General features: G+C 42.4%; 4 protein-coding genes across 9 annotated transcripts in view; 2 read left to right on the top strand and 2 right to left on the bottom strand.

Moving 5' to 3' along the window:
- Window positions 1-5,674, top strand: part of LOC117851161 (uncharacterized) — a 44,928-nt gene extending 39,254 nt beyond the window's left edge. For both annotated transcript variants that reach the window (XM_034732969.2, XM_034732970.1), the window contains 13 exons: window positions 68-154; window positions 1,128-1,283; window positions 1,365-1,549; window positions 1,629-2,162; window positions 2,253-2,430; window positions 2,713-2,855; window positions 2,932-3,058; window positions 3,217-3,438; window positions 3,545-3,901; window positions 4,402-4,560; window positions 4,643-4,924; window positions 5,163-5,342; window positions 5,474-5,674. In XM_034732969.2, the coding sequence (XP_034588860.1) occupies window positions 68-154; window positions 1,128-1,283; window positions 1,365-1,549; window positions 1,629-2,162; window positions 2,253-2,430; window positions 2,713-2,855; window positions 2,932-3,058; window positions 3,217-3,438; window positions 3,545-3,901; window positions 4,402-4,560; window positions 4,643-4,924; window positions 5,163-5,246 (2,514 nt within the window). In that variant the 3' untranslated portion in view covers window positions 5,247-5,342; window positions 5,474-5,674. The remainder of the gene's footprint in view (window positions 1-67; window positions 155-1,127; window positions 1,284-1,364; window positions 1,550-1,628; window positions 2,163-2,252; window positions 2,431-2,712; window positions 2,856-2,931; window positions 3,059-3,216; window positions 3,439-3,544; window positions 3,902-4,401; window positions 4,561-4,642; window positions 4,925-5,162; window positions 5,343-5,473) is intronic.
- A 3,448-nt stretch (window positions 5,675-9,122) lies between these two features.
- LOC117851082 (uncharacterized) lies at window positions 9,123-13,099 on the top strand. 3 transcript variants are annotated; one of them, XM_034732963.2, is made up of 4 exons: window positions 9,123-11,661; window positions 12,012-12,085; window positions 12,201-12,484; window positions 12,595-13,099. In XM_034732963.2, exon 1 carries the CDS (start codon window positions 9,155-9,157, stop codon window positions 11,216-11,218), a length of 2,064 nt encoding a protein of 687 aa, XP_034588854.1. In that variant the 5' UTR covers window positions 9,123-9,154; the 3' UTR covers window positions 11,219-11,661; window positions 12,012-12,085; window positions 12,201-12,484; window positions 12,595-13,099. The 3 variants fall into 3 exon arrangements, with proteins under 3 accessions (XP_034588854.1, XP_034588855.1, XP_034588853.1); XM_034732964.2 differs by having other exon boundaries at window positions 9,123-11,552; window positions 12,201-13,099; XM_034732962.2 differs by having other exon boundaries at window positions 12,201-13,099.
- A 995-nt stretch (window positions 13,100-14,094) lies between these two features.
- LOC117851119 (high mobility group B protein 15) lies at window positions 14,095-21,468 on the bottom strand. Of its 3 annotated transcripts, none has more exons than XM_072292967.1 (7): window positions 21,329-21,468; window positions 18,272-18,521; window positions 16,775-16,853; window positions 15,821-15,983; window positions 15,656-15,739; window positions 14,979-15,361; window positions 14,095-14,877 (listed from the first exon to the last, which is right to left on the bottom strand). In XM_072292967.1, the coding sequence occupies exons 2-7, from the start codon at window positions 18,514-18,516 to the stop codon at window positions 14,461-14,463; spliced, it is 1,371 nt and encodes a 456-aa protein (XP_072149068.1). In that variant the 5' UTR covers window positions 18,517-18,521; window positions 21,329-21,468; the 3' UTR covers window positions 14,095-14,460. The 3 variants fall into 3 exon arrangements, with proteins under 3 accessions (XP_072149068.1, XP_034588856.1, XP_034588857.1); XM_034732965.2 differs by lacking the exon at window positions 21,329-21,468 and adding an exon at window positions 18,750-19,002; XM_034732966.2 differs by lacking the exons at window positions 18,272-18,521; window positions 21,329-21,468 and adding an exon at window positions 17,421-18,237.
- Window positions 21,469-21,491: 23 nt separating this feature from the next.
- On the bottom strand, window positions 21,492-24,451 carry LOC117851145 (cysteine proteinase 1). The gene is made up of 4 exons (XM_034732967.2): window positions 23,926-24,451; window positions 23,679-23,798; window positions 22,163-22,406; window positions 21,492-22,058 (listed from the first exon to the last, which is right to left on the bottom strand). Exons 1-4 carry the CDS (start codon window positions 24,394-24,396, stop codon window positions 21,769-21,771), a joined length of 1,125 nt encoding a protein of 374 aa, XP_034588858.1. The 5' UTR covers window positions 24,397-24,451; the 3' UTR covers window positions 21,492-21,768.
- Window positions 24,452-27,678: the final 3,227 nt, after the last annotated feature.

The following is a 27,678-nucleotide window of genomic DNA, read 5'->3' as shown; positions in this document are numbered from 1 at the left end:
ATGCGTTTGATCTATTGCTTATCTTCGTGAAGCATTAATTCATATATATGGCATCATTCATCTTCAGGAGCATGTTGATCTCAAAGCATTTGCTTCCGATGGATCATATTACTGGTTCTCAGCTCAATTGAAGATGACTTCGGATAGAACTAAGGTATGAGTCTTTATATTCCCAAATTTTTTGGATGTTTGTAGTTTGTTACTCCCTCCGTTCCAAATTATAGGTCATTTTGGCTTTTACTATGTATCTAGACATAGCGTATATTTAGGTACATTCAAAAGCTGTGTGCCAGCCTATAATTTGGTACGGAGGGAGTAATTCATGTTAATTGGCTATACAATTTAGTCACAACCAAATGTTCTGTGCACCAAGTGCATATCATTTTGATGAACTCGTCAGATGTAAATGTGTTAGTATTTTGTTTCGATTTCGCATAATTTATGCTATATATGTGAGATATTAGACATAAAGATGATTCTGCTAAGGATTTTGAATTTTTTACCCATTTGGTAATTTATAAGTACAAATGCTGGCAATTCCTTGGAAAGTGATTGCAGTGTCGACTCCCATTCATCTATGGCATTGCCTATGAGTGATTGATTTGTGATATGAATTTGCAATATAAGTCTACATTTTTCTGAAAGTTCATAGTCCAGGTTCTTTCACTAGATTCCAACTTCTCAGAGCCAAGTGGAAAGTCTTTAAGCTCAGACATATATTTTCTGATCAACTTTATTCTTAAGTATTATTATTGTTTTATTATGTAAAACTAAGGCAAACAGTTTGACTGTCCATTCTGGTTCTATTAATGGCATAGGTGATAGAATGAAAGGCGACTTAATTTCCAAAACATGAATGGATTTTTTATACTCTTGTTTTGAAATAGATTTGCTTTCTTTTTGGTTATTGGAACCTTGTTTGATATGTATTGTTGATTCTATATCTACATAAGAAGTTTTGTTATAGGGTGTTGTTTGAATAGTTCACTATATTCAAACAAGTGTGTCACTCTTTCTTCTCCTTTTAATGCAATGATACGCAGCTCTCCTGCGTGTTCGAGGGGAAAAAAAAGAATATTTCACTACATGCTTTGAACATTTCTGAAAATTGTTAGCTGATAATGCAGGTGGTAAATTTTCTGCCACGAGCACTATTAATAAATAGAATTGGGAGAAGTATTTTTCTATCTGAGTATCATGACGAGACTGAGGAGCTCTTACAGCCATATGAACCTCCAAAAGTATTTCAATGGCGGTCAGAATTTGGAAGTGAACTTTTAAAGGTTATTAGCTTGAACTGGCAGTTATTTGCCTACTTGTTAATGTTATTACTCCACCTTTTTTGATCTTAGTTATGCTTGCAGTTGCGGCTGGAGGGATACAAATGGAGTACACCTTTTAGCATCAATGCTAATGGAGTTATGTGTGTGCTGATGAACAGTGTTACAGGAAATGATCAAGCTTTTGTGAGGGTAAATGTTAGAAGCGGAGCAAAAAGCTCACGCTATGAAGTTATATTTCAGCTTGATTGCTGGTCCAGTCCATACAGGTACTACTCAGCTATTCACGTCAACTTCACATCAAAACTTGTTGCGCTTAATTAAGAGAAATAAAAATTTTGTAAGCAGGGTGGAGAATCGTTCCATGTTCTTGCCTATACGGTTTCGGCAGGTTGGTGGTGACGATTACTCGTGGCGTAGTCTTCCTCCAAATTCATCAGCTTCTTTCTTCTGGGAAGATCTCAGCAGAAGGCGTCTATTGGAAGTATTGGTTGATGGAACTGACCCTATAAACTCCATGACATATGACATTGATGTTGTTATGGATCATCAGCCACTAACGAATTCAAGTGCTCTTAAGAAGGCTTTGCGTGTCACTGTTTTGAAGGAGGGGAAATTGCATGTTGCTCAAATTAGTGATTGGCTACCCGATAACAGAAATCGGGGACAGATAACTGAAAGGATATTATCACCAATCTTTCAGCCATCCGAGGTCGACTATGGGCAGTCATCTCCAGATCTGGATAGTGAATTTCATGTTACATTGGAACTAACAGAGCTGGGCATTTCTGTAATTGACCATATGCCTGAGGAAGTTCTTTACCTCTCAGTGCAGCAACTATTACTTGCATACTCATCTGGAATGGGCTCCGGAGTAAATCGGTAACGAGAATATGCTCTTGGATGTTTGCTAGGCTGCTTTTTCTCAATTCTCATAAATTCCCATTCACAAATATCCTCCTTTCATGACAGGCTCAAAATGCGGATGCATTGGATTCAAGTAGACAATCAATTGCCATTTGTTCCGATGCCTGTCCTTTTCTGTCCTCAAAGGATTGAGAATCAGTCAGACTACATTTTCAAGTTCTCTATGACGGTGCAGACCAATAATTCTCTAGATTTCTGTGTCTATCCATATGTTGGTGTGCAGGTGATGGTCCCCATTTTTTTACAACATTTTAGTAATTAAACTGTACAAGAAGAACACAAAAAAACTGTACTCCCTCCGTCCCAAATTATAGGTCCTTTTGGCTTTTCTAGATTCATAGACTTTGTTGTGCACTTAGATATACCCTATGTCTAGGTGCATAATAATATCTATGCATCTAGAAAAGCCAAAATGACCTATAATTTGGGATGGAGGGAGTAACTTTTTCGGTTTTGCGGCGTCATTCACCTGGCTATTTCATTTTTTTTCTTTTATCCTTTGTAGGTCCCTGAGAGTTGTGTGTTTTTCGTAAACATACATGAACCAATCATTTGGCGCCTCCACGAGATGATTCAACACCTGAAATTTGATAGGATATATAGCAGTCAACCTTCTGCTGTTTCAATTGACCCTATACTGAAAATTGGGTGGGTAACTAATCACATGGTGTTCCTTTTTATTTTTTGGGTCCCCATATTGATTCCACTGAACCTTTTGTTACAGGCTTCTGAACATCTCTGAGATTCGATTTAGAGTATCTATGGCAATGTCCCCTAGCCAAAGGCCAAGGGGAGTTCTTGGGTTCTGGTCGTCCTTGATGACTGCATTAGGAAACATGGAGCATATGCCGGTAGGACAGCCATTGAATTTATTTGTATCTTCATCATCCATACAAGTATAATAGTTTCCATATGTACAAACATACAATTTGCCTACACAATTGTTAAAACTAGTCCTGTGACATAGTCCATCCTTTATATACTGGTGTCTATTTTTTTTCACACACAGGTGCGTATTGCTCAAAGGTACCGAGAGGAATTGTGCATGCGGCAAAGTGCTCTTATGAACGCAGCTATATCTAACATTCAAAAGGATCTTCTTAGCCAACCTCTTCAGCTACTTTCCGGCGTTGACATTCTTGGTAATGCTAGTAGTGCTTTGAGTAACATGAGCAAGGGTATAGCGGCGCTGTCTATGGACAAGAAATTCATTCAGAGCCGAATGAGACAGGTACATTTCTATTTTGTTTTCTTGTACTATGCTTATGGATGTATTTGATTTGCCAAAACTAGGATATGTAAGAAGAATCGTCATGCTGCTGCTTTGTTTTCTCCAGGATAGCAAAGGTGTGGAAGACTTTGGTGACGTCATAAGAGACGGAGGTGGTGCTCTTGCAAAAGGCATCTTCAGAGGTGTCACAGGCATATTGACAAAGCCCATCGAGGGTGCAAAATCTTCCGGTGTTGAGGGTTTTGTACAAGGAGTCGGAAAGGGCATAATTGGCGCAGCTGCACAGCCAGTTAGCGGAGTTCTTGATCTTTTGTCAAAAACTACTGAAGGTGCCAATGCGGTAAAAATGAAAATATCATCAGCTATAATGGCTGAGGAGCAATTGCTGCGTAGGCGTCTCCCTCGAGCTATTGGTGGTGATGGTTTACTCTATCCTTATGACGAGAATAAAGCAACTGGCCAGGTAATTAGTTTTCTTTCTAGGCCAGAGCCTTAATTTACTATGATATAAGAGTAAATTCAGCAGCAGTCCTTAAACTTGTCCCGAGATTCAAATCCTAAAAATTCAAATCCCACTCAAATTCGATCCGAAATTCATGAGGAATTGAAACCAAGTCAAATCCCATTCAAAATTGATAAAAAATTCATGAGGATTTGAAACCAAGTTCAAATCCAACTCAAAGTTTTAGTGGATGAGAGCTCGGCACAAGTTTATAGACCTAGATAATAGCTCGGAACAAGTTTATGGACCTTAACGGGGCAAGTTTAGGGACTGTTATATGCATTTCGAGAGTACCGGGACTAGGATGAAAGCTCAGGACAAGTTTAAGTACTGCAATGTGCATTTTGAGAGTACCGGGACCGGGATGAGAATTTAGGACAAGTTTAAGGACCGCTGATGAAATTTACTCATGAAATAACCTCTCTGATCTGGTGACTTTTTGCAATTTTTGTCTTGTGAAGGCTATCTTGCATCTAGCTGAATGTGCTACATTCCTTGGTCAAATTGACATTTTTAAAATCCGAGGGAAGTTTGCTTCTACTGATGCTTATGAGGATCATTTTGTACTTCCTAAGGGGAAGATTCTTTTAATTACTCATAGAAGAGTACTATTGCTTCAGGTAAGACAATTTTTGCTCTTGTTATGCCATGTTTTTCACTTGTCAGTCAAATTTTATTACATGTTTGCATGCTTGGTTTCAGCTACCAATGATGACCCAGCGTAAGTTCAATCCTGCAAAGGATCCTTGCTCAGTAATCTGGGATGTATTATGGGATGATCTGGTAACGGTGGAGATGACCCATGGGAAAAAAGACCCTCCAGGATCGTTGCCTTCAAAGCTTATTTTGTACTTGAAAGCTAAACCTTCAAACTCAAAGGAAGTTGTTCGTTTGGTCAAGTGTAATCGTGGTTCGGATCAAGCAACTATCATTTACTCTGCGATTGACAGAGCTTATAAAGCTTACGGTCCAAATTCAATAAAGGTATAAAGTAACTTGTATCTTTTAAACTGAAACGACACAGTTATCCATATAATGGAACAGCATGACTATGTATGAAGTTTGTTATTTGCCTAGTCTATTCTGGGAGTAAAATGTTTTTCCTTGCTCTCAAGTAAATTTATTTTTAGTGAGTCTCACATAATCCGTATCTGTATATTGGTATCTTTTGCTTTACTGCTCCACGGTTTGAATAACCTGACCATTGCCCTTGACATTTCAGGAATTATTGAGATGGAAGGTACCAAGACCATATGCCCCTCGCAATAATAGTGGTCGAAGTTTCCAAGACTTGACATTTGGTTAAAAGATTAAGAAACTTATGTTATGCTAAAAATGTAGAAAATTGTGTTATGGATAAGTGTTAATAGTATGATACAAGCAACATCCTCCTAGATTGAAGGTAAGCGCACTTGAGTGCCTTTTCTCAATAACACAAAATGTATCACTGCACTGCTAACAGTATGGTGTGTTGTTTGGCTTCACAAAGGAAAAAAAGAATTGTTTCCTTAATTGTGGTTCTTTGCTTTGCAGGTATTTTAGGTTCACACATTGAGTGGTTAGCATGTTAATGAGGCAGTTTATTACATATATACGGTAGGGACCAGGATAATTTTTTTTCATGTAAATAGTTTTTACATATCTGTGATCAAGAATTCTTTGATGCTGATGTAAATGATGACCATATCTGTGATCAAGAATTCTTTGATGCAAATACTGCAACATTTCTGGCTACTGTTCTTGATGCAAATGTTATTCTGATGACTCCTTTCCATGTTTGGATGTAGCTATAATAATACCAATAGAATTCTGGACATTTAATAGTCCCAACCACCTACTAGCTAATCCATTAGTTGCTGGATCCAAACACTTAGTTAGCTAGCTAATTTTAGCCATGAACTATTAGCCGGTTAACGGTTAACTGCTAATAAATCCAAATAAACCATAAAGAAAGTGAAAAGTGAATGTAAATACAGATTAGACACCGACCATAGCTCAAAATAGGAGTATGCAAGACATTTTCCATTTAGGGAAAAAAACATAGGTAGTTAACGATTAACTGCTAATAAATCCAAATAAACCATAACGAAAGTGAAATGTATGTAAGACATAAATTCCTTTTTCAAAAAAGAACATAGGTCAGGAACTGATTGTGTGTGTTATTTGGTGTTTGGTTCGTGCGCACACCGTGGAATCCGATAACGGCGCTATACAAAGTGGATACCGCTTGAATTGAAATCCCCTCGTATCGCACGTTGTAACGATTAGGAGTAGCGAATGAGGTGATTCCAATGTGTTTGGCAAAACAAGTAAATAGGAGCGGGGTCCAAAGCAGTTGTAACGATTAGGAGTAGCCCATGTGACGATTCCAATGTGTTTGGCAAAACCAGTCTAATTAGGAGTAGCATATGAGACGATTCCAATGTGTTTAGCAAACCAGTCCAAAGTAGGTAGTTTCGTGGGAAGAGTCGTAGTGGTATTAAAGAGAAGAGTAAAAAAAAAAAATTAAATGTCTATGGGCTGCTTATAGTGTTATGGGTGGGTGGTTTTTGTTATCTTTTTTGCTAGGAGGCTGAACGGAATAGTAAAATCGCTGTCGCCCTGATGCCCCGGCTCGATCTGCACGTTCAGTGTTAGCTAATGTGCCGCCTTGGAGCAGCCCCTGCACGTCTACACCTACGCGCGCTCGAGCCCTATCCGCCATCGCCGCCAGCAGCCTGTTGAGAATGAAGGAGAAGCAGAGCTCGCCGCTTTGGACCTCTACACCTACGCGCACTCGAGCCCCACCTGCTATCGCCGCTGGCAACCTATTGAGAACGAAGTAGAAGCAGAGCTCGAGCTCGCGGCTTTGGACCGCACCGACGGTGCCACTGCCGGAGATGGGCCAACACTAATGGTAGCTGTGCAAGAGCAAAGCACCATCTCACCTGGAGCAGAAAGGAGTGGGGAGGCGACATGGAGCGGCGTGATCTGGCCATGGTGCCAAGGGCTCGCCAATGGCCTGTGCAAGCACCGCCGCCAGCGCCCGGTGAGGATCAGCAGAGAGAGCAAAGCAGAGCAAGAAGGTTAAGATCAGGGCTACAAACCACTATTGTGCGATGTTGTATTAGCCCGCCTCCCCTCCTCTCCATCCCCTCTCACTTCATTTCCTGGCCACACGGCCAACGAGGGCACATCACGGTGACTCCCACTGATTCAATATCCAAATGGATTGAACGGCTCTGTTCTAAGTAGAATTTGGATAAGGTGGTGGGATGGAGCCGCTACAAAAGAGAATATATTCTCTCGGATTCTAGTACAAGTCCAAGTCCATCAAGAAAGTCCGACGAGCTCATCCCGCTTCCATGATCCGATCGAGCTCCATCTTGACATATTCTCGACTTCTCACGTCCTCTTTGCCCTTCCCTTCCGTGTCCAAGCTGGAGCTCGCCCACGGACAACGTCTGCACGTCGGAGCTCACCCCACAGCAACCGTCTTTGCACTGGAGTCCATCCCCGCCGCCGTCCTGGAGCTTGCTCGCGAAAGATCCCGTCCCTGTTGCCAAACGGAGGCATGTTGCCACATAGGCGGGTGAGCTAGCTGGGGTTGGGGGTTGTCATCGGGTGGCCTTAGGTGAGCTGTGAGCAATAGACGCCGCGAGCGGGATAGCTTGCGGGCTGCGTGTCAGGAGCAGCTGCGCCAATACACTTCAGCAGGCGAAAGGGACGGTGGAGGATATTTGACTAGCAGAGGCCAATCTTTCCTCGCCTCCATTCTCGCTACTCGGCATCTCCCTCCCGTCGGCAACCCTAGCCCTCTACAGCGATGGAGGCTGCTCCTTGCGGCGGCGCCCACACCAGGTGTCTACAGAGCTCATGCGCGGCGGGAGCAGCGGCAGCCACTTCCTGCAGTACGCAGCTGCCCCTCCCGGAGGCGGCAATACAGATGGAGACTCCACTATTTATTTGCTTGGTCTTCCTCTCTAACACATCAACCCAAGCTAAATCTAAACACGATCCGACCTACTAGCGTCCGGATGTCTGACGTCGGGTGGAAAACGCTTCGTCACAAAATCTCCCCTTGCAACATAAAAATGACTATATGAATTTGATACTAAGATAGAAAATTCCTGCCCCGATATGACCTCATGTTTTATACATCCGTTGAGAACAGAAAAAAAAAAGTTTGTTTGCAACATCGAAAAGTGACATATGCAACGTTAGGATTAAATGCTTGAAACAAGATATAAAAAAATAGTTCATATTTGCAAATTTTTTGCACTCTTCGACCAATTTGACTTGAAAAATGACACAGGAATGGATCCAGATCATACAAAATCGAACGTTACTTCCATGAATCAATTTAAGATTGCAACCGCTCAAAACTCCCATTGCAACATGCTCAATCCTAGTCACAACATCGCTCACAAACAACCGCAACATTAAAAAAATAGTAATGCGCAACATCCCACACTGCTCCTCTTGAGCATGCTCAGGTATGCTGCATCTTCCTCAACATCCCCTTGACCTCTTTCCTCCACGCGTGTGGAGCTACAAGCAGTACGTGACTTGCAACGGATTAAAATAACCTTTGCCAAATCCGGAACTTCCAGTTTCCAAAAACGAAACCTCCATTTTCAGCCTCAGGCTAAGTGAACCCCCAAAACAATGTGCTACAAATTAGCTTGAGACCAAACCAAACTTGAGAATATTTTTCAGCAATATTACAAAGTTCTTGCACCTCACAAACACAGATCAACTAAATTCACAAGTCCAACAATGAAAGCAAGTGATGAGCAGGCTAGCGAAGAGCAACAAGGATTTATTTCACCGAAGTTCAAATTCACCCAAAGTAAATCCTACATCTCCGCTAAGAAACTCACTCCGCTAAGAAACTCATTAGGATACAAGTCTTTTCCAAGTCCCTTCCACCGAGTCGAATTTTTTTTAACCACTTCCCCACTTCACTAGTTAGATTTGCACAAATCTTGTAAACTACCCCTATTTATCTCGATAACGAAATAAAATTAATAAAAACTATTGGTCATATCGGGACCGTTTTCGCATATCCATCGTTAATCGACGAGATTTAGTTAATTGACGAGATTTCTCTAATTCCCTATGCCGTGACATCTTGATTAAAAAAAACAGGGGGCCCCACTAAACATCCACCAGCAGCTAGTAACTTCCAAGAGAACGACAGCCACATGCCCACACACACACGAGCACCCGAGCATGATGAACACACCAAGAATGGCATCCCCTTCCTCCTCGCCGGCGCCACCACCCGCCTCCGTTGCCGCCCACCGAATCTCCTCTCCCCAGCTATCTCCGAAGCACAGAAAGCCCCGCATCCATCGCCTCGCCGTGGCCGTCGCCGCTTCAACGCGGAGGGCAGACCGCCGGAGCCAGAGGCGGACCCCAGTCGAGCGGCGCGGCAGGGCGGGCTCCATCTGGGTCAACCCGAACTCCGCACCGCGGCCTGGAGCCGCCAACCGCACGCTCCGCCGCCTTGTCGAGCTCGACGACCTCGACGCCGCGCTGCGGCTGCTGCTCGGCGGGCCCTCCACCACCTCCATGCCCGCAGCCTCGGACTCGGTGGCGGAGCCGCCGGCCGTCATCACCTGTAACATCCTCATCAAGAAGCTCTGCGCCGGTCGCCGCCTCGCGGACGCGGAGCGTGTGCTCGCGGTGCTGAGGGCCTCCGGCGCCGCCGACTCCGTCTCCCACAACACCCTCGTCGCGGGTTACTGCCGTGACGGCCGCCTCGCCGACGCGGAGCGCGTGCTCGAGACGGCGAAAGCCTCCGGCGCCTCCAACGTCGTCACCTACACTGCACTCATAGATGGATACTGCCGCTCCGGCCGCCTCGTCGACGCACTGCGCCTCATTGCCTCCATGCACGTGGCGCCGGACACCTACACCTACAACACCGTGTTGAAGGGCTTGTGCGGTGCTAAGCAGTGGGAGGAGGCTGAGGAGCTCATGGAGGAGATGATCCGGAACAATTGTCATCCAAATGAGGTGACATTCGCCACGCAGATCCGTGCTTTCTGTCAAAATGGGTTGCTTGACCGTGCTGTGGAACTTCTTGAGCAAATGCCCCGGTACGGATGCACTCCTGATGTTGTTATCTACAGTACCCTTGTCAATGGGTTTGCAGAGCATGGGCGTGTCAACAAAGCGCTCAAGCTACTTGACACCATGTTATGCAAACCTAACACAGTTTGTTACAACGCTGCATTGAAGGGTTTGTGTATTGCTGGACGATGGGAGGAAGTTGGGGAGCTGGTAGCTGAGATGGTTAGGAAGGATTGCCCACCAAACGATGCGACATTTAGCACGCTGATCAATACCTTGTGCCAAAACAGGTTGGTTGAGTATGCAACTGAAGTTCTAGGGAAAATGCACGAGTATGGATATAAGCCAGATGTTGTCAGTTACAACACAATCATCAGCTGTCTTTCTGAACAAGAGCGTGTCGATGATGCCCTCAAGTTACTGAATAGCATGCTATGCAAGCCTGACACAATTAGCTTCAATGCTGTATTGAAGGGTTTATGTAGAGCTGAGCGATGGTGTGATGCTGCAGAGCTTATAGCTAAGATGTTTAAGGAGGATTGCCCTATAGTTGAAATGACCTTTAATATACTCATTGATTCGCTATGCCAAAATGGGCTGGTCAACGATGCGATTGAAGTGTTTGAGCTAATGCCAAAGTACGGATGTACACCTGATATTGTCACATACAGTAGCCTTATTAATGGCTTTTCTGAACAAGGACTTGATGAAGTGGCCTTTGATTTATTTAGAAGCATGCCATGCAAGGCCGATATCTTTAGCTACAATGGTGTATTGAAGGGTTTGTGTGCAGCTGCACGATGGGATGATGCTGGAGAGCTTATAGCTGATATGGTTAGAAAAGATTGTGCCCCAAATGAAGTGACATTCAATATACTAATCAATTCCCTGTGCCAAAAAGGATTAGTTGATCGTGCAATTGAAGTTTATGAGCAAATGCCAAAGTATGGAATTACACCTGATATTTTCACATATAATGCCCTTATCAATGGTTTTTCTGAACAAGGCCGTCTGGAGGATGCCCTCAAGCTGTTGAGCACCATGTGTTGTGAGCCTGACACCATTTCCTACAATTCTGTATTGAAGGGTTTGTGTAGGGCTGAGCGATGGAAAGATGCAGAGAAACTTGTTACTGAGATGCTTAAGAAGAATTGCACTCCAAATGAAGTAACATTCAAATATGCTAATCAATTGTTTATGTCAAATAAGGCTGATTGAATGCATAACTAAATTCCTTGAGCATATGCCAAAGTGTGGGTGAGCTGCCTTTTGTCATGTATGCTGCCTTCATTGATGGCTTTTCGTGGCTGAGGTCTGCTGCAGATCCTCTGAGCTAAGAAGCAGCGTAATTGTGCAGGCCTAGCGAAGTTTACGATTGTGCTGCATTGTGGTAGAAATGAACAACAGGAGAATTCTAGCTGACAGTGGCAACGAGAGCATCCCAGGAGTTTGCAGTTATGATGGACATAAATTCGTGCTTCAAAATGAAGTGTTACTCGGTATACTGGCAAGAGGCAGTTGAATCTGCTTCATTAGCAAATGGCAGAACAAGGTTCGTAGATGGTGCCTGGCTGACTGCAATATATGATTCCAAGGGTTTTATGAAACAGAAAATATTAGAGAATGCTTGTGACCTCATGCCCTTTTAAAGGATTGTCAAGGTACAATCAAAGTTATAGAGCAAATGCCAAACAATAAATTAGTATTTCATAGTATCAATGTATCATGTATAATGCTCTTGTGCAGTCAGTCTATGAATGTTTGTAGAATTGATTGATGAATGGGTATATATCCAAATCGATTGTATGTAAGGTTACCCCTTAGTAATGTCAGAAAATTCCTTCAGCCTATTAATCTGCCCTGTAGTGGGACCTATCATAGTATCATTGTATTCCGATCGGATGTTTAACTTTGCCAGAACTGTAGTGGGACCTATCATAGTATCATTGCTTGCTTACCATTTATTCATATGCAAGTATTTTACTAAGTTTGCATTCTATACCATGATCAGGCTTTACACCATTAATGGAGCACATTCTGTGTCGATGGATCAGGATCCCGAACGATCTTTGCTCTGCCTCCGATGTAAGTCTTCTGTTAAGTTGTATAAATTTGCAGCATGTCTCTCTCTGGAGAACCTCTTGCACATCTCAGGAATAATATTAAGATTTGTCATGTAAAAAGAGGTCTTTATATGCAGGCATGAAGCTGGTGTAGAATGGCCTATTGAACATGCTGCATAGGAGACTATAGTCATGCAAACATATTGCATATGTTTTGTCTTTAGTAGCCCTGCTAAGACCATGATGCGTCACAATTCATTTGATGACCACCAAATGCATTTCAAGCATCAAAATTCTTTGATCCTGGAAAACTTGATTCACATATTTTTTTCAATTTGTTGTTTTCCCTGCTAATACACTATTCTGGAGACGTACCATGGCAATGACATACCTTTTGATGAGATTCAAAAGCAATTTATGTGTAAGTTTTCTCCCTTGTGCAGCATGTTGTCTCAGAATAGTAAAATGCTTGTTTCAATTATGATGCTAAATTCCCTCCGTTTATTTCCCTTTAAAATTTCTGTTTCCAAGATTTGGGGCCAAACCTGAAGGCTACGGTCATAGTTGCTCAAAAAGCAGCTCAGGATACATACTGGTGTGTTTAATATTTGATATCAGTACAGTGCATTGGATGACATGTACCATCGAATTGTAATGGAAACCTCTAAACCATGGTGTTTGTTACCTGACTTGAACCCTCAACGGTCATTAGCAGCAATGCAGGGCATTGGGGCATTTCAAACAGTGGCATACTTGTATAGGGAGACTGGGAGAGGTTGCTCAAATTTAAGTTATGAAGGGAATTCACAATTCAGTCACTTCTAATGGGGGTTTCTGCAACGCCCCTAATTTGGTTCAAATTCATGCTTAGAGCAAGATATCTGCCGCAGATTTGACAAAGGGTGTAAAAATAATAACCGATACTCAACTGGTCACCCACTCACCCCACTGAGTATTTGCTGTAACTGGGGTATGACTTTTGATTATGTCCAAACTACAGATTATATGGTAAGTAGTGGCTTCTGTGCCTTGTGCATGATCGAGTATAGAGCTTATAGGTCTGGTAGAGCCATTTTTACAGCATTGATGTTGAACTGCTGATCCCAGCAGGTATTTTTACACAAATATACGATTGGTAATCCGTGTGAAGCAGAATACGGTATGTAGGTATGGTATACAAGAAGAGTATGGTATTGGTAGTCATGGACCTGGCCATGAGTATGTGTATATATCTTGTACAGAGCCTTTTGTAGTGGATTTCTTAATTCTTGCCTTCTTGGGCAATAAAGAGACGGTACATGAGGATGAGTTGTGTAATACTTTTTGGTCTTTTGGCCAGCAACGAGCTTTATACGGCACATGACTTGTTGTGGAAAACTTCTTTGGCAAGAAGTTCCACCGCAGAGAAAAAGGGCCGGCCTCTCCAGGCGCGGCAAATCAGTTGGGCTCGGTTTAGAGATAGACTCCTAGTTAGTTACAGTTTAGAGACACCTAATCAGTTAGGATTTGGTTAGCCGGCTCATTATACAAGAGCTTTAGGCGGCAGGGATTAAACCAAGCAGAAGATAGGTCTTAAGCTCAGAGCCTCCTAGGGAGGGCGAGCAGGTTCCTGTCAATCTGCTATTGTACTCATTGCCAATCAACTAGCCATATCATTACTAATAGGGGAAAAAAAGATTTTTCTTGTGTGAATTGAAAGCAGCACAAGTATGTTTTTATGCATGAGATAGCGGTATTGACACACATTTGTAGTAAAGGAGGAAAAAATTTGTACTTGTAGTATTTTGGGGTTCTCCAGGGTAATCCAAAGTTTTACAGCTCATCATATAAATGTAACGTAGCAAGGGGGAGATGCTTGTTCAAAAATGTTCAGCCAGGGGGAGGCAGACAACAATTTTATTAATCGGACGCTATTCATTTCCAGAAGATTTTCTCAGGCGCAGATTTCAAGCAGCACATTGGCACAACTAGAAAGCAGATGCATGTTTGAATTTAACGTTACAAATACTCAATACTGATGCAAGATTAGGATTGAGAAACTTTAGCAATGATATTGAATGAAAGAATATATATCTATGAAAATCAATCCGGTATCCATGACCATCCACTCATCCCTGGATAGTGCAGGAATTTGACCTTCAAAATCTACCAATAACACCCCTCTGAAGTTCAAAGGAAAGTGGGCAATGCAAATTCAGAACTGCCAAAATGAAGGGTATTTCAACTGCTGATAGAGCGCTAAGCCAGTAATTGACAACATTAGCAAATAGCCTATGCTCCTAAGGCAATGTGAATGTATAGTGGAAACAGAAAACGGTTACCAGATACTGCAAAAAAGGCAACTGAATAATCCAGCAGCTTGGTACCACATGGAAATTACCATTCAAATCGTGACAATCATGGATCAGGTGGCATGCTCTGTTTCTCATCTGCCTTGGGGATTTCTCTCCGTCGCAGTTCAAACCGGTCCCCATCAGCAGAGGGATCAGGGTGTCCGGGAGAACCAGTTGTTTCCATGCTCATCTCAGTTGTTTCCATGCTCATCTCAGGGGATGTGTCGGTGTTGAGCTCATCTACTGTTTTTAATCCTGAATGCTCACTTTCGTCACTACTGCTGTACCCTTGGTTCGACAGCAGCATATCACCTTCGCTCACCTTGGAGTCTACTTCATCAATCGTCACTTCTGTCTGAGGGAGTCTCTGCTGGATAGGCACAGCATTGCTGACAGGCTGGCCTGTCCTCTGTTCTTCTTTATAAGCAGCCAACTGAGTCCGGTATCGCTCCTTATCCTGTACGCCTCTTTCTTGATATACCTGAAATACCGGTAAGAGTCACAAGAGGCACATATATAGCATCACCCGCACACAGCTGCTGGTTCAGCATAGTGAACATTAAAGATTTTGTCTACTCTTACAGCTTTATCTTCAGGACTCAGATTGTTCCAACGTTCGCCAATCATTTTACTGATCAGTCTGTCTTGTCCAGGATATTGTGGCTTAAGGATTCTGTGCTGATCCTGGAAGAAGAAATTATAGCCACTCCTGTTTGGTTTGGGGTGCCTTGGGTCTGTTGTACTTAGTTTCTTCCTACGTCGCCTTCGGCGACGTCCACCCTTCAGATCAGTGCTGTTGCTTGCAGCAGGTGGAACTGGGGTTGGCAGAGCAGGTTCTTCAGTGCAATTATAGAGGATTGCTTTAGTGGATTTTGATCCCATAATAACAGTTACTATGTAACCATGTTCAAACTTGCCATCAATTATCACATCTACATCAACACTATCTGAAGACGAAGCTGGATCTGAAACAGTTGAAGCAAACAAGGTCTGAATGATATAAATTGTAAACAGTTTTCCTTGAGCAAATCAAATTAGCAGAAAGTATTCACTCTGTTAATTATCCTAGTTGCAACAATGTTTTCCATAATTTATTTTCCATTCTGTTTGACAGCATATGGAATAAACTTAGCAAATGTTTAAGCAGGTTATAGATCAATCTACATGTAAAATTTGCTTGACATGAACTCACAAGTTAAGATTTGAATACCTTGAACGTATGTAGATAGTCAGTATCTTGATAATTAACATAAACTCACCTGAAGGAGATGAATTGGTGCCCCTTTTTCTTTTATGAGAAGCTTGGGCTTTAGTTTTTACTTCAATGGAATTCGTTCTGGAATCTGCAGAGACAACAGGGGTATTTGTTAGGTGAGATTGCACCAGCTAATTAACAGGAGTATAAAACTCTGCAGATCACAGACCTATTTCTTCTTGATACCACCCTTGCACTCTAAAGAAGTATAGCTGCTCAAAATGATATAAGAGTGACATATAATATTTCTTCAACATAAAAGAAGCATTCGTCGCAGTGGCAGGGAAAACAAATGATGCAGTCACTTCCCTCCATCTATTCTCTGCCTTCACCTGTGAGAGAAACAAAGATTCAGTTATCTATCCACCAGTCTGAGTTTGAATGCTTGCAAATCAAGTGAACTAACAATCAGATAATGCAAACACCACAATATGTGAACAAGCATGGCTTCAACTTAGCTTTTATTAGACAAAGATTATAATTGCCTTTTCATAACAACAAAACTTGCTAAAAAAAGCCATAAAGCATCACTATAAATGCGCTACAGGGGAGATGTGGAGCCGTAAGGCCAGGGTAAACCAAAAGATACTCTAAGGGCTTAAATGAACACACACAATACTTTTAAGGGAAGAGACTAACAAAATGGAGTTTTGCATATATGATAAGTTAGATATTTATGATATATTCTTGAGTTTCAAGGAAGGATCATTCACTCTAGCTATCGGTGCAAATGTAAGCTTGGATTTGTCTGTACTTTCTACCAAAGTACTGTATAAAAATTCAACGACTGAAAAATGGCAGAGTTCATCTATTCGAACACAAGCTTAATGGCAATGTACCTCATGAAAACTATTAATTTGCATAGCACTACATGATTCCTGATACGAATACCTTCACAATTAAATTACAACAGTTTGCAGATTTGAAAAAGCTAATATGGACCCACTGACCACATTATCAATTACTGTATCTAGTAAAAATAGTAAAATGAGTTAGGTGTGCCCCTGAAGGATCTTACATAGAAGTCGCAAACTATCACAATTATAAGTTAATAATGACCAGGAAAATTACTTTGTTAAGGAAATTTAAAGTTTGAATCAACAACATTCTATCCATTTCTTGCCTTATCAATACCACCCCGTGATGTGACTTCCTTGTATAGCTGATGAAGATCCAAATCTTTCCCTCCAATAATTGGCACCCTTACAAAAAAAGAAGAGAAAATAAATGTTAGAAATAAACCAGATGAAGCATGGCAAATAAATGTTAGAAATAAACCAGATGAAGCATGGCAAATAATAAATTAGATGAAATAATTAATGAACTCAGAACAAGTTACCAATACAGTTATTAGCTGACATATATTGACATAGATAAATTTAAGTATGTTAGTCTAAACATGCCTGTCAGATCTTTTATACAAGTTAGCTGAAGTATTTTCTTTGACAAAAGTATGTTTGTCTTTTATACTTTAACTCAAATTAAGCTAAATGTCAACATCGAATGAACAGTAACATAAAATGTTTAAATAATCTAAAGCCATAGAAAGGAAATATTTTGAGAAAAAAGGATTCAAGAAGCTCCGAGCTCTCTTTCTAGTTAGCACATAGCACTTTATCTATTTATCTTGCATAGATAATTCAGTTGATGTTAGGAACGCAGCAGTTATATTTCCTTACATAGTTGTGTGAAACAGCGGCCAGATACAAAGAACAGGATAAAAGAGAACTGTGTTTCTTTGCCTGGGTATCAAATTGGGTTTGCCATACATGTGAAAAGGACACTAAAGCTCGAAGCCAAATACACCTTGCATGGTTAGACCCTTGCAACTTGCAACAGCCTCACAAGCAAGCCAACAAACAGCAACAAATCAGAAGAGGGATCAGTTCTTTGCTGAGAGAAAAAAAAGACAACCTGTTTGTTCAATATATCAGACAGCATTTTCATCATTACTTAGTAAAAAACACCAGAATTTCAGAGCCTGAGAAATATAGGTCATTATACTATACCAGAAAATAAGAGGAAAAATAAAAGAATACATATACGATCCAAAACCAATGTTTCAATACAGACGTCAACAAAGTGAAAATAGGTGGATCCCTACACCACTACAGATCAGTATAATTTCCCGAATAAGTCCCAAAGTAGAAGAATCGTATTTCACCCTTGGCTGAAACAAAAACATTCCTAAATGCAACAAACGATTTGCCAACAAACCACCTCAATCTAAAAAGGGGAAAAGGGTATTGATAGGCAACCAACGTTGCCTATCAAAAAGATTAATGGCTGCAATCCCAAACCGTGTTGGCGGATTTGAGCCACACATAAATATTAAAGGGAACACGAGCACGGGTTGATTAGTCAAAACCGATGAAACCCGCAGGCATTTGCATCACACATCACAAGGATCGCCGCCGCTCCTCAAACTTCTCTTTCCCCACCACGCATCTTTATCAAGTTGCAATTTTCGCGCATTGAATTCAAGAAATAAAGGTAACAGCAACAAGGATAACAACTGCAACCGCACCAAAGAAAACGCGGAACGGAGATTAAAATGCGGCGGCCGGATCGGCGCCGGCGGCGCGGCCGAGCACGGATGGGAGGTCGGAAGAAGGCTTACTTGAGCCTGGTGCCCATGTGCGCGTGCAGCCTCTCCAGCACCGCCCTGAAGCGCGCGGCGTCCGCCACCACGTCCGCGTGCTCCGCCACCGGCGCCGGGTACGCCACGAACCGCCCCCTCCCGGGCTCCGCCACCGCCGCGACCGGCAGCACCTCCGCCTTCTCCTTCCCCTTCGCCGCCGCAGCAGCGTTGGCGACGGCCTTCTCCTCCTCCGCCGCCGCCGCCGCCGGTGCCGGCGCGCTCATCTCCCCTGCACAGACGCGACGGAACCGTCGTCATCGTCGCCCCGGCGGCAGAGACGCGTGGAGGAAGAGAGAGAGACAGAGAGAGAGAAGGTGGCGGTGGCCGCCCGCCTCCTCCTCTCCCTCCCTCTCGTTCTCTCTCAAAGATATAATCTTTTTGTGAATCTGTAAAAGAAGAAAAGGCGCCATGCCATGCCCATGTGGTAGTGGGAGTATGATCGATGCGCCTTGCTTACCTTAACCTCGTCTTCTCCTCCTAAACAACCCAAACTATGCCGCCGCGGCGAATATTTTGGTGCTCCCACTTTGGCTTCCTTTAGGTTTTTGGCCGGGAGGAGGGATGACTGTGAGGTTAACGATCTCTTAAAAAAATATACTCCTCTACTATACTTGGGAACGGATTGGTAGAGAGAGAAAAGGATGAGAGGGAGAGAGATAACGTTATAACCTAAGGTTGTTCCGGGGTGGAGGCAGGGAGCCATATGTGTTACCGTCAAATAAAGGAGAGATAAAGATGGATGGATGGATGGATGCAAACTCATATAAAATGAGTCCGCAAGTAATAATAGACATTCATGATATCGAAAATATATTGATGGATTTTCTCAAAAAAAAATTGATAAATAAACAGGTGAGAGAGACTAATCTTTGATGTACGTGTCTAGATGTATTAAAGTGAGTATATATATTATAAAATTAATGCTTCGAAAGATGTGTTATAGGGCAGGATTGAGATTGCCACTCAAACTAAAATGAGCTATAGTTTTTAGTGGTATGCATGCCTTCTAATAATGAAGTATCTATTTTAGTCATACAACTACTATCATGTCTTTTGGCTTAGAATTACTGACCAACAATAGAGGCCCTAATTTTCTTAGGGTAGTGTAGATAAGCAATTTTTTTCATCAACTCAAAAAGATGGATATTGCCTTGTGTAATGACTTTATCTATTATTGTCTAATTAAGTTAAGAAACGTATTAGAAAGCGCAATAGCAGTTCAATACCTCAGCATAATTGTACCAGTGTGATACCTCAATCATAGAGATAGTAAAGAGAACGCCTATCATACAAATTGCAGGAATAGCAATTGAGAACTAAATCCTTAGACTAATATTAGCTGCTTTATCGTCAATTGGAATTGATGTGGTAGTGATAAGAATGGACGTGGATCGACAGAAAGTACAAAATAAGATTAGGATCTAGTATTCATCTTGTATGGACAATAATTCGAGCCATGGCTTTCCTAGGTTTTTTCTCACTGCCATCGCTGTCAACGGAGCCGTGTAGGAGCACTGTTCCCGGTGACTGCAGGGCCTACCGCGAGAGGTGACTATGTGAGCTTTTCTCATTTTTTCCCCCTCCTGAAGTAGCTTTCCGAAAAGATAAACTTTTTGGAAAATCCAGCTAGGCTCCAAGTTTGCAAAGCAAACCAATTTATTAATTGGTATACCTATGGTAAAATGTAAATATAATTTCTTTCGCCATTCTCATTTAGTTGAAGTTCGTGCTCATGTTTCGAATTGCTCATTTTATAGGTCAACGACATGTGAATTTGCTTCTTATATAGCTCTCTCCACTAATGTCCTTCACATGAGGCTTACATAATTCTACTTCTTTCAAATACTTATTTAAAATATTACCTCCTATCATAAATACTTAACTTTTGGATAAGATTTCGTAAAACTTTCGAAACTTTGGTTGGCAATAACTATTCTAGAAAAATACTCTCACCACTTTGTAATTCATTATATTTTACGAACTCGCTCTAATAAAAAAAAAGTAGTGGTTAGAGTTGCATAAAAATAGTGTTTTTGGTGATACCCTTTTACTCATATATAGCAAAACCCTCCCCTCAATTTCAAAATATTTGTTCGACATACGAACCCGACTACCCCTCCATTCCGAAAGATAAAACCGAAAGCACATTTTTTGTATAATAGTAGTGCACATTCAATGTATACCTTGACCAGTAGTTATCATAGTTCTCTTTTGATGCATGTGATATTGTATGGTCCACAAATTGCCACTTATGTGCTAAGAAAATTGAAGAGGCGAAAACGAAAGGCCAAGTTTATCCCTATTCTCTCTCGTTTTGCAATTCAACGAGGAACTTTATCGCTTGGCTCGCCATCATTTCAGGTTAATTGACGCTTCTGGCTCTTGGTGACCTCAGCTAGGGACAGAAAAAGTGTATACAGGTATGTGTATTAGTCATGGATATAAATGTGAATATATATGGATATGATGCTTCGAAGTTTCAACATCACCCCCCCCCCCCCCCCCCCCCAACCCCCAAAAAAAAAAACAGAGAGCCTCGAGGAACTGTGGGCCTTTTTAGGCTGGATCAGAGAAGAGTTCGCTTCGTTGATAACATGCCGAGTTTTATCGGCTATATAGGCCCTGAACAACTCGAGTGTGTAGTGGGCCTTTTGGGGCTGGATCAAAGAAGAGTTCGCTTCGTGGTGGAGAGAGAACAGGCCGAGTCTTTTTTTGGCTAGGTCCTGAAACAACTCGAGTGTGTAGACCCGACCCAATTCCTCGGCACAGCTAGTTAGTTCAAAAATAAAATATTTTTTGCGGGTAAAAAAATAAATAAAAATAAACTAATTTGCTTATCCTAAACATCGTATATTTAAAAACGGAGGGAGTACTAATTTAGGTCTACGAAGGGAACAAATATGAATCGAACAGAGATCAAAATCACTTTCGTATTTGTTTTCCTAGATGAATATGAACATGAATTCTCATAAAACATAGGTTCTCTTATAAGCACCCTACAATCACACATGGTCCTCTAATGGACTGGCGACTAACCTTTACCAGCTGGTACAGTTCTGGTTCATCAAATTCTTCGATTACGCCTTTCCTTTCTAAGATCTCACTTGATAACACGCAGGTGCAGCTTGGCAGTTTGGGTCGTGAATCTCCCAATGCGGTTGAGCAAAGCTACAAATCAAACCCATATGCACACCAAATATAACACGATTTAGATGGGAGCACACCATATATTTATGTACACATTATTCAAAAGTTCTGCAGATTAAAAAGCGTATACAGATCTGGTGATAACTTTGCTACATCCAAATAGCTTGTAGCATGCATCTCATACCAAACACAAACCTTTCAGCAAGCAACCCATTGCAGCTTCACATCTTTGCTGCCTTATATATAACAGCACACAGATGGGAGCATAAATATTAGCAGGTATTGTAGTTCTACCATTATGAAAACGTGAGGGAGGACTACAGATCAGCCTACTCCTCCTTAGAGGCGTGGATGGCGGACACCGTGGAGACCATGGAGTCGACACCGCACTTGTTGCGGACGTTGGAGCCCCTGCAGATCTTGTAGTATCCATTCTCACCCCAGTTCTCACCCCAAGAGTTCTTGATGATCCAGTAGGGCTTCTCCTTCAGGCGGATGGGGGCAAAACCCGCCGCACCATAGCCAACAAGGAGAACACCGTGGTCAAGGTGCCTGCCACAGATGTATGGGCATGACACACCACCGATGTATGTCTGCATGTACGCAGCATTGATACCAACTGCATGGAACAGAGGATAAGCATCAGTAATTTCATTGTTCGCTACTGATGATTCTATGTATTTAGATACAAGACCTATTAACGTGAGAAATCCATGTACTTACTTGCCAGTGGACCATGTTTGATAAGGTTGGCAGCAATTTGGTCTTCATCCACAGAGACAACACTGAAGTTTTGAACGGAAGCAACAATCTTCGACTTGTCGAATTTGCATTTGCCATTACTCCCAGTGTAAGGATAATCCTTCTCACTCTCAAGGCCACCAGCTTTCTGGAGATAACTGAAGGCTGTGGTCATCAGCCCACCATTGCATCCCGAATCACATGAATCAGGCTCTGATGGATCACACTGCAGAATTTACAAAAAGGAATGGAGAGGATACTGAGTAGAAAAATTGATGAATCACACTGCAGGATTTACAACAGGAATGGGGGATAGCAGGTTGAGGATTGATGAATCCACAGAGAGCAGCAAATTTAAGACAGCATTATACAGATTCTACCGTGAAAACTCTACAAACATACTCCCTCCGTCCCAAATTACTATTCGTTTTGGCTTTTCTAAATACATCACTTTTGCTATGCACCTACATATATACTTATGTCTAGATACATATCAAAAGTGATGTATCTAGAAAAGCCAAAACGAATAGTAATTTGGGACGGAAGGAGTACAAGAAACAGCTCACAACTTTAGCTATACAATTCATCACTAGTGAACATAGCAAAACCATTATTGTGTATCAAAGTGTAGCGCAGGCATCTTGCCAAATGAAAATTCACATGGGAATACTCGGTATAAGGCATCTTGCCAAATGAAAATTCACATGGGCATACTCAGTATAAGCTACCAAATTAAGAATAAACTTGACAATGAAGAGTGGCTGACACATGAGACATGAAATGACAGAACATTAGGATTTGCGATATCTCCGGCTATGCTTTGGGTAAACTTAAGCCCAAAATTTTCCTTGATCATCATTTAGTGAATTCTTCAGTAAGCATATTATCAGGTCAAATAACACATGGTTTCCCAAGCTCATCAGTCTTCCGAGCTCACTCGAGATGACCAAAAGGATTTAGTATCCAGGTATCTAATCTGAGCAGTCACTCTAGGCAATCTGTATTGATCCATAGAGACTCAAGAACACACAGACAAAATGCTACCCGCTCCAAGGTCAAGCCTACCTGACGATCAGTAAACACATACACTCTACCTAACATTTTGTATCTTCTTATTATCCACCAACTCAACTAAGCCAACAACTTTGGCTCTCTAAACTATCTTTGACAACTACCCAAAACACTTTCAGTTCAACTCTAAAGGAGTGACATCTCAATCTCGCACCACTCTTTTATCAGCAAATTTCACGTTTATATTTTCTCATCAACTAAGTTGTCCTCCCAAGTCCCCCCTTTCCCCCGCTCCAAGATATGTGTGCCGCTGCCCAATCAGATAGGAATAAAAACAGGAAAAGGACACTACACCAGCTGACAAAACATGGGCTAAAGGCCGGAAGCAAACTATGGACGAATCACAAAAAAAAGAAGAGAGACAATAATAGTAGGAAAATTGTGAAATTACGTAAGGGAAGAAGGAAAAGGTAGCCTGCGTCCTCACCTCATGGTCGCAGTCGACGAATTGCTGCTCGGAGAGCACCTCCAGCTTGCCGGTGGCGAGGTAGTGCGCCCCCTCCAGCGCTCCCGACGCGCTGAACGACCAGCACGACCCGCACGAACCCTAGACATCAACCCAACAAAAATTCAACAAATCGCGTAGACGCGAAGGGCAAGTCGAAATCGATCGAAAAAAAAATACGGCTCCGATCGGCGGATCCATGGCCAACGGATTCGGGGGGGAAACCGACCTGGTTCTTGACGGGGCCGACGGCGCCGTGGTCCCTCCAGTCGAAGTCCTCGGGAAGGCCGTCAGTGGGGAGCACGGGCGCCTCGTGCGCCGAGTCCCCGAGCTCCCTGAGGAGCGCGCGCCGGGACTTGCGGAGGCCGAGGTAGGTCCGGCGGAACTCGGCCGGGGTGAGGTCGGAGAACTTGGTGATGCCGTGCTCCGCCGACGGGTCCAGCAGCTGGTGGCGGCGCGCGCGGCGCAGGTTGGCCTTGAACACGGACAGCCGGTACGCGTGCTCGTCGGCGTCCTTGTAGGACTTGCCAAACCGCTGCACGAAGTTCAGGAAGTGGGACTCCGCGTTCAGCTCCAGGTCGTTGTCGTCGCCGCCGGGCACCACCTGACGGATCAGGGGGTCCTCGGCGTCGACAGCGGCGGCGACGACCGCGGCCGCCGCCGCGAGGGAGAGGACGAGGAGGAGGACGCGATGAGCCATTGGGGATTCCTTTCTCGTTTGGATTGGTTGCTTCGGGTTTCTTGGTTCTCCACACTACCCACTAGCTATATAGGGAGTTGTTTAGATATTTTTTCGGCTTAGAGTTCTAGGTGGTGCGTGTCTTTTCACTTAAGCCCTCGTTTAGGGTGATAATATGAGCTATGATCCAAAGATATTTCTTTTGGTAAAATCCTATGACTTGTTTTGTGTATACTTCCTCAAATGTAAATAAAATATGTAGGTTTCGATTAGTGATTATATACAATAAAATATTTTAGATAGAAAGAATTATATATAAACTATGCAATACAAACTGTAAAATTCTGCTGGCTTTCCTTCTTAAATGAATGAGAAGCACTTCTACTGGTTTTCTGAAAAAAGAAAGAATTCTTTATTATAAAAGTACTTTATAATGAATCTCACAGTACACTCTTAGTGTTGTCAATCTATAACAAAACTTAACATGCTGATTAAAGTATAAAGGAAAACGAGTTTTGCTATCATCTGCTTGATATTTCTTGGACAAAAATATGTTAAATTTATGACAATAGAATTTCCTTGTGTTTTGTGTTGTGTGCACCCCACCCCTCTTTTGTGCTTGCTTTTACTATGTGGGGTGTGTTTTTGTTGACTTCTAATATCATATATATGCTACACATAATGTTCCTTTTTTTATGTCACTTTCTTGTTGTATTTGTCGTTATAATGTTTCATCAAGACTAGTTCTTGTCATCTTGTGATTTAGAATTGGTCTATATATATTCGGATCGACATATTTATAAGGTAGATACTATGCTCAGTTTCACACACTTTCATATTCTGCAAAATTATCAATTTGATATGTTGTCCAAGTTCATAATTGGAGTTAATGAGCTATAAATCATTGTTTTTTATACTGTGGGTTTTTATCTTTTATTGAGTATGTTGCGCCAATAGTAAGCCTCATAAAGAACTTGGCATCCTTTTTTACGACTAAACTTTTATTATTAGCTCAAAATTTGACAGAGTTGAAAGGTTTTAAAACTTAAATAGAACTACAATTGATCGAACAAAACAACTCATTGGGTGATTTTATGTTTTCTTTTCTTTTATGTAAAACCAGCATGAGCAATGCTTACGGTTTTATGTATACCATGGCTAACATCATGCTAGGGCCTTGTTTAGTTGGTCAAATTGGAAGATGCAAAATTACTGTGCCAGCACTGTAGCACACTGTAGCGTTTCGTTTGTATTTGTAAATTATTGTCCAAATATTGACTAATTAGGCTCAAAAGATTCGTCTCGCAAAGTACAATAAAACTGTGCAATTAGTTTTTAATTTCATCTACATTTAGTACTCCATGCATGTACCGCAAGTTTGATGTGATGGGGAATCTTCTTTTTACATAGTGTCAAAGTTGGAAGTTGGGAGGTAACTAAACATAGCCTAGGTGACAGAAAGTAGGGAACCTAAAGTGACCCAGCCAAGCAAGCAAACAACCGCCATCATCCACATGTCTCCGTATGTGATTACGCAGTCTTTTTGGAGGGCCTCCTATGAAAACGGGAGTGTTGTGTTGTTCCGCGAAGGTCGTCCCTTTCGGCGTCAAAAGGAAGAGCCGACCTACTGAGCAAATCGCCCACCATTAATTAGACACCCGCTCGATGCGAATGGCATGTGGGCCCGTGTCCCCTCGAACCATCCGTGGCCGGCACGAGGAAGGAAGCGTGCCGGATGAGGCGAGCTCGGCTCCCGTGCGTTTCGTCCGATGGCTGGCCGCGACGGCAATATTCTAGTACTGGACGGAGATCTGAAACGACCAACCTGCCCTGTTCATAAAAGAGCAAAAGGAACAGCCGAAGAGGAAATAAAGGTTTCAATTTCTCCAGGCAGGAACAGTATAAAAAATCCCAACAGAAACCGACGTGTAACCGGAAATGAGAAGCTAAGCTCGGCCCCTTTGCACACGGCCTGTTCTTCTGTTACTCTGGGTGAGAGGAGGATTGGAGTTGGATATCGAGCTATGGGGAGGTACTTGCATGAAATGCAAGAAACGCGACCGACGAGATGTGCACGCGAGTCTCGCCTGTGCTACACGGCTCTCCGCACCATGCTTTACTCCAGCCAACCACGCATCCGTGCTTGCAAGGCTTTTTGTTTGTCCACCCGACGACTGAGAGCCTGTTCGCTTCAGCTTATTCAGCCGGCTTATCAGCCACCAAACAGTATTTTTCTCTCACAATAAATCAGCAGTTTCAGCTTTTCAACCGGCTTATAAGCTGAAGCGAACAGGCCCTGAGACGTTGGACACGGATGAACCCAACCTGAAACAAAATTTCTACGCCAGGGATGCGAGATTCCCGTCACTCCAGCCAGGGGCGTCGCCATTGATGCAGAGAAGAGAATGGGCGGTGCGGCTGCTCTCCACGCGGTCAGGGGCGATTGCGTCGCACTGGAAAACCTGTGGGATGACCACCACTCCACCAGACCCGTCCTGACGTCAGCGCATCCGTCAGCGGGTCGCTGTATTTCAACTGAAGCCTCGTCAGATATTTTCTTCACCGGTTCTGCACTGTCGTGGGCATGTTCGGTTAGCAGCAGAGTTCTGATGATCCCCCCCCCCCCCCCCCCCCTTTTCTGTGAAGAGAGTTCTGACGATCTGGCTCGATACTCAATTCTTTTTTTTTTTCCTTCATACCGCAGCATAACTCGAATTTTTCTTTGCGGTTTGGCTCGGCTGCTAGGGAGTGGAACTATGGAAGCCACTGCAATGGAGTCCTCGCAGATTTTAAAAAGAAACTAGTGATCTCCATGTGATAGTCTCGATCTAAGTTGTGGATAGATAACCCTGAAAGTAAGCAATGCTTGATTCCTTCAATCGGAAACAAATCAAAGTCATAGTTTCTAATTAATCAACAAGCAAACTGTTACATCAGAAGAAGGAAAAAAGTACAACCAGTGTTGAGGTGGAGATCCCTTTAATTTAATCGAATTATATATATATGTATTACAGATTAAAAGCTTTGCACCAACCACCTAATCAACTGCATCTCGCTCCACATCCAAATTCCAAACATACACACCATCAATGTCAAAATATGCCAATTTTAATCATTCCACCCATTCCAATTTATGTCAATAAACACAAACAACTAACATCAGTGATTGCACAAAAATATTAACCAGAAACATGGTCAACTTGTGGCAGCTCTTGAAGGAGCAAACAAGACAAGGTTCAACATGTATACCAAGTTAGGACTTTTAACTTGTATTGCAGGCTTTGAGAATTTCGGGACAAAATT

Source organism: Setaria viridis, chromosome 1 (assembly GCF_005286985.2).
Source record: "Setaria viridis chromosome 1, Setaria_viridis_v4.0, whole genome shotgun sequence".
Lineage (NCBI taxonomy): Eukaryota > Viridiplantae > Streptophyta > Magnoliopsida > Poales > Poaceae > Setaria > Setaria viridis.
This window is presented reverse-complemented; position numbering and strand designations above follow the sequence as displayed.